Source organism: Lottia gigantea, assembly GCF_000327385.1.
Source record: "Lottia gigantea unplaced genomic scaffold LOTGIsca_72, whole genome shotgun sequence".
Lineage (NCBI taxonomy): Eukaryota > Metazoa > Mollusca > Gastropoda > Lottiidae > Lottia > Lottia gigantea.
In genome coordinates this window covers 621,194-627,430 of record NW_008710427.1, presented here as the reverse complement: position 1 = coordinate 627,430, position 6,237 = coordinate 621,194, and the positions used below count along the sequence as shown (strand labels likewise).

At 29.8% G+C, this 6,237-nt stretch overlaps 1 protein-coding gene across 1 annotated transcript in view; it reads left to right on the top strand.

Annotated features, from left to right (window-relative positions):
• Positions 1–1,384, top strand: part of LOTGIDRAFT_130994 (hypothetical protein) — a gene marked incomplete at both ends in the record, with an annotated part of 3,425 nt that extends 2,041 nt beyond the window's left edge. The window contains 2 exons of the mRNA XM_009065968.1: positions 797–901; positions 1,226–1,384. Coding sequence (XP_009064216.1) covers positions 797–901; positions 1,226–1,384 — 264 coding nt within the window. The remainder of the gene's footprint in view (positions 1–796; positions 902–1,225) is intronic.
• Positions 1,385–6,237: the final 4,853 nt, after the last annotated feature.

The window sequence follows — 6,237 nt, the reverse complement described above, 5'->3', positions numbered from 1 at the left end:
TTCACATACTAACTTGAAAATTAAAAAAAAAAAAAAAAATGAATGGCCCTAATATGCTTCCGTACATCATGGCCTAGATAGAAATATGCACTAACTTTTTACTAGTAAGTGTAACAGTATTCTTAATATATCATATGTTCAAAATTTACATATATATATTTTTTTACTCAGACACAGGTACGATTGTTAAGAAGGGTATTGTATTTTAATCTGAATGGTATATTTTTATAATTGTAGTATTTAAAATACTTATAACTAATATTTTTAAGGTTCATACTTATAGAATTATACTTATCTTACACCTTCTTAAATTTAGTCCTAGTCTAGTTATTTAATGGTGATAAATCAATGATTGTAATTGTCTTTTTTTATTCAGGACTTAATCATTGCACATTTGCATTTTTTTTGCCCAAATGACTTATAAATGTGAACTCTATTCTACAATTGGTAGTTATTGTCAGTGTTTCCAACAGATTAACAAATTTTAAACCTGAAGGCACCTGTTCTCTTTTAAAGTCACATTAATCAATAGTCATAGTAAAAACTTTTTTATCTGATACATTAATTTTGCTAGCATAATGATAATACTAGAACAATAATTTACAAACAAATATTGTAATATAAGAATTTTCTATATCACAATATTGTAATATGATATGGAAGAAACAATTCCTAATATACCGTAATCTATATATAAATTATTGCTATTAAAATGGAAAATTCTATGAGGATAATATGATAAAATGAAATTTTTAGTTTTCAATGGAGTTTATGGAACTTGATGATATTTTTGTAGGCTGAAAGTGAACTTCAAAGAGCTTCAAAAGATGCAGTACATTACAGTCAAGCATTAGAAGGTGAAATGGCCAAATTCGAAAAAGAAAAAATAGTAGACTTAAAGGTATACCTATATGATGGTCATAGTATTTACCAGTGTAGAAAAATTAAGAAGATAATCCTATTATTAAATGACTTTAAACTCAAAAAAAGAAATATATTTATGTAAATGAGACAATGAAATCTGGGTCCAAACATTAGCCAGCAAGTGTCTAACTTCATGAATCAAATCTCGGAAAAGATCCAATGAATTTAAGATATTCAGAAAAGTTTGCTCCTGCTTATGTTCTTGCAAAATTTACCTCATTGCACACTGTACAGTATGGTTTGTGTTTATTAGCTCAAAAAGGTGACAATTTCATGATGTATTTTTTCTGTAATTTTTCAGACTGTTCTTGCAGATTTTGTAAGTGTTGAAATGGCATTCCATGCCCGTGCTCTAGAATTTTATGCTAAATGTGCTGAGAATGTAGCTTCTATAGATGAGCATGTTGATTTGGAGGTAAAAAGACCTTCTGAAATGTTATTTTCAAACAAGATCAAATAAAGCTACATAGTAGTTCTCTGCATGTCAGAGTGAAATTTACAAAGCATGCACATTTATATTTTCAATGCTATTAAGTGTTACACAGTTTTCTTAAGATGATATGTATTTTGCATTATGGCTTAGTTTTTGACAAAGACTTTTAAATTCAAAGACTGCCAACAAAACTATTATTGATTGTTCTCTGTGAAACTCATGAAATATGTAATTTACATTGCTAGGAATTCAGAACCAGGTTGATGGCTACTGGTGGGTTTACTAGACAAGGTGACTCATTAATCTCTAATACTGGAGGTTATAATAGCACATTGGGCGATACCAACAGATCTATGGGTTCAACATTATCAGAAGATAGACGTCAAATACGCAACTATAATGTAAGTATTATTGACAAATTTGGAAACATTTTTAGTTTCTCTGTATATGTAAAATGTTTTAAATGCCAGCACACACATAACTTTCAAACTTTAGTTTATTTATATGCCTTTAATATTTTTATAAATGCTGCAAAAAGTCTTCCGATTGTGTCATCTGAATACCAGTCAGTCATTAAGCCTCAGTTATGAATATTTTCATTTTTTACATTAGTCATATTGAGATTTTCTAGGTAAGTTAAAATATAAACTAGTCAGCACAATGAAGAAAACTGCACTAAATCCAAATTGTAAAATTGTAGGTGCTTTCTATGTATAAATATATTTCTATCTCGTGAGATCTTTGAAGTAGTCTTCAGTGTGAGGTGCTAAATGTTGTTATGATTATAATGTAAAGAAACCAATTCAGATATTTTTTATAGCCCTTTGCCAGTAGAATAACAGAAAGCTTATAGTAAAGTAATACAGGCCTACTCAAAGTGGGGGGGGCAATAAATATGTGAATGTAGTTTTGAAGTAATACTCCAATGGAAACATTCTAGTCTAGTAATATGTAATGAATAGCAACAGATGCAGATATATTTGCTGCTTATGGAACGAAACAATCTGGGTTTTTTTAATACATACTTTTGTTTATAGTATGATATATGAAGGCAGCGCAAGAATTGACTTAGTTGAAATCTTATGATTGTTGATTTGATTACAGTCTAATATGTATGGAACGATTGAAGATGATGATGATGATGATGATGATGTTGAAAGTGAAGAGGAAGATTATAGCAGAGCAAGATTAAGGAAATAAAATAAATCTACTGCCCTCTTTAGTATTATTAGTTTCTATATTAATATTGTTATGCTTATTTGTGACCACCATTTTTTTAAGGTTTTAAGACTATTTGACCTCATCTTATCAACCTTTTTTCATTAATGCTGATGAAAGGGTTGGACTTAGTAAAATCTTTTTGCATGATGTGACTCAGAGAGGGGAAAATATAACTGTGTCGAAATCGTCATTTACTTTCACTACAAAGTGAACAAAATCATGGCCAATTGCATTATTTTAAATTTCTTGATACTCTAACCCAAATCCTGCCTCTTTTACTGGGTTTTAAGGTTTCTTTTAAGGAATGTGAGATGAGCACTCTCGCTTTTGGCATTTGTATTAAAACTGTTTGTCTAATCTGTATTATAGGAATAGGACTTACGGGTCATAAACTGTAGGCTATATGTGAAATATATCTATATAGATGTCCAAGTAAAAATGAATATTTTTACCTCTACAGCAAGTTGTTGAATGTTGTTTTATACTGTGATATATCTTTATATGTGATTTTAATAATTTTATTGAAATGCAGGTCTAAATGTTACCTCTTGTGTTTAAAATGCAAAATTAAAATTTTCTAATGGAGTTATTTGAAATGTTTTTAGTAGTCATCTTTAATCTAAGGTAGTAGCTATATTGAATTGAGTTATTGAAACTATAAAATCAAACGTAAAGCAAAATTGTCTACTTGTTTTGAATTATTCTGAAAATGCAAAAAATATCTCTGCCCGAGTGTACCACTCATAAAACAAAACTAGGGTTATATTGTGTTAATGAATACATATTTCCAACTACACTTATATATTTCATATTTTGATCTACTGTTCATGTCTGTTTCTCATCTCAATCAATATCATTTGTAGTTAACATTATTTATTAATTTATATGTATGATATATTTATCTTTTATATTAAAAATTATTAGTCAAAAAAATGTCATCTTTTCAAAGTAAAAATCCAAATGTTGATCATCAGACCTGCTTTATTTAACAGTAAGTTCTATTTTGCTTTGTCTTCAGTTGATCTATGTCAAGTGTTTTATAAAAGGAGACAACTGACCACAGAAAGATTCTAGCAAAAGAAGTAACTGAAACTCATTGTTTTATCTAAGATGTTAACAGAAGCAGCCAGAGGAAATAAATGCACAGACATAATTGTGATTATTGAAGGTGCCATCAATTATTCAGATAAATTCATTTGGGAAGTTAACTTAGTGAAGACAACAGACATCAATTAACAGTATAACATTCTATATTTATCTTATTTCTATATACAATTCATTATAACATACTAGAAAGATGATAAAATGTCATGAAAACTAAATCACAAGAACAATATCATTAATAAAAACCAAAACATTCTTAAATAGAATACGGCTGTAATTATGTTAAATATTTTTTTTTTTTTTCATTTTGGATAAGGTTTTTGAATTCTTAAGTAAAATTGTAAAGAAATTTATATCAAGTTAAATCAAAATCTTCATTTCATTTAGCTGTAATTTAAATGGCATTTAATTCAGCTTGTATTTAAATTTATAACTAAAACATTAAAAATAAAATAATAGCACTAAAATTCAGACAAATCCAAGATAATTAAAAATTTTGAACATCTGTTAAAAATGATAAATACAACTGAAGTTTTACTTTAAAATAGCTTTAAAAAGAAGTCAATACATTTTCAAAAAATAATTACTATTAAATGCCTATACTTTTCACTGAAAGGCATTTACTTTAAACTATATTTAAGTAAGTAAAGATTCCAAAGCCTTTGAAAAAAATACATGTATTCTCAAATTGGTACAACATTATACAGCACTATTATAAAACAATATCAATAAATAAGACAGTAACTTTCGTACAATTGATTAAGGTCACTTAAAAAGAAAAGGTTAACAATAATAAGTCTCACAGTATGATTTATATGAATAATGTCTATAACTACTCCTTTGAACTGATCACAGATATTTACCATTCTTGTTAAGTATTTAAATGCGATTGACAGCACATCTTTTCTTCCAATATTTTGGCTGTAATTAACCTAATTTAATCACATTACTTTAATTGATATTAAGACGAGATTTTGATAGAGATGCTATAGTGTCATTTTCATAACCATTCAGGTGATTCCAAAGAAAATGGGTCTGTCACCAACATAATAAAGTCTCTAAACCATGTTTGTGGTACAACAATGCTAACGGATATCATGGTTTCAGGGCCTAAATCATATTTTCCTGGGTGCAAAGGGTTAATAATATTTGTTGTGACTAAGGATTAACAATAATTCGAATTTTCCTACACAAACTAAAATAAATATTGCTCATTGAATGTCCTGGACAACAAAAGATGCCAGATAACAATGATATGTGAAAAGTATATGTTTAAGCTATGATTATCATGGAAGAAGGACGGATATATGTGTAATACATTCATGGTTGAATGATTACTTCTTAGATGTACCATTAGTTAAATGAGGCGTCTGAGCTGTACTGGCTTCAGTCGTTTCATATTCATCACTATCATCATCTTCATCATCATCATCACATTCGCTGTCATCTTCATAATCTTCATCATCATCACTTTCATCTTTAAGAGTCTAGAAAAATTTAAGATATAGCAATGCTGTCAGATGTAAAACAATCAATCTTGCAAGAAATTGTTCATGATGGTCATACAGTGTGATAATATGTAGGCCAATTATCTCTTGACATGTTGTCTTGGTGACAATATGTAGGCCAATTATCTCTTGACATGTTGTCTTGGTGACAATATGTAGGCCAATTATCTGTTTACAAGATGTCTTGGTGACAATATGTAGGCCATTAAACTCTTGACAAGTTGTCTTAGTGACAATATGTAGGCCAATTATCTCTTGACAAGTTGTCTTGGTGACAATATGTAGGCCATTAATCTCTTGACAAGATGTCTTAGTGACAATATGTAGGCCATTATCTCTTGACAAGATGTCTTAGTGACAATATGTAGGCCAATTATCTCTTGACAAGTTGTCTTGGTGACAATATGTAGGCCAATTATCTCTTGACAAGTTGTCTTGGTGATATTATGTAGGCCATTAATCTCTTGACAAGATGTCTAGTTAGTGTTGAAACTGTTAATCAGTTAACCGATTTCGGGTAGTATTTCATGGGTAACTGGGTCTGATTTGAGATAATCGGTTAACCGTTTATCTTATAAGAAGTAAAAAGAGAGCAATTTTGACAGAAATTTTGTCACTGAATGAGTCTTTAAGTTGTTTTCTTTATTCATTGAATAATGGAGATTAATAAATCAAGATAGGGTATCAATTATCAAAACACTATTACCAGTTGTGGAACCAGTACACTGATTTGCCGCGACTTCAATGAAATACACTCATTACACTGACCCCACAACTGGTATAAAGACCTTTGATCTGTTAGAGACTGTAGCAATGAGTGACAATGGCGCCAGTCTGAACTCTGTCAGACCCTCTAATCTTACATTGAAGCAGACGCTTCAATGGGTTGTTTGGTATCTGTCGATATGTAACGACAATTCGCGGGGAACTAGCCAAAATCTTCCATTTAGACTTACTCTAGTTTAGTTAACAATGAGTTACCGACCCCCTTTATAATCTTTAGTAATTAACCGGGTAACTAACGTTATGCCACGATTACCCAGTTCG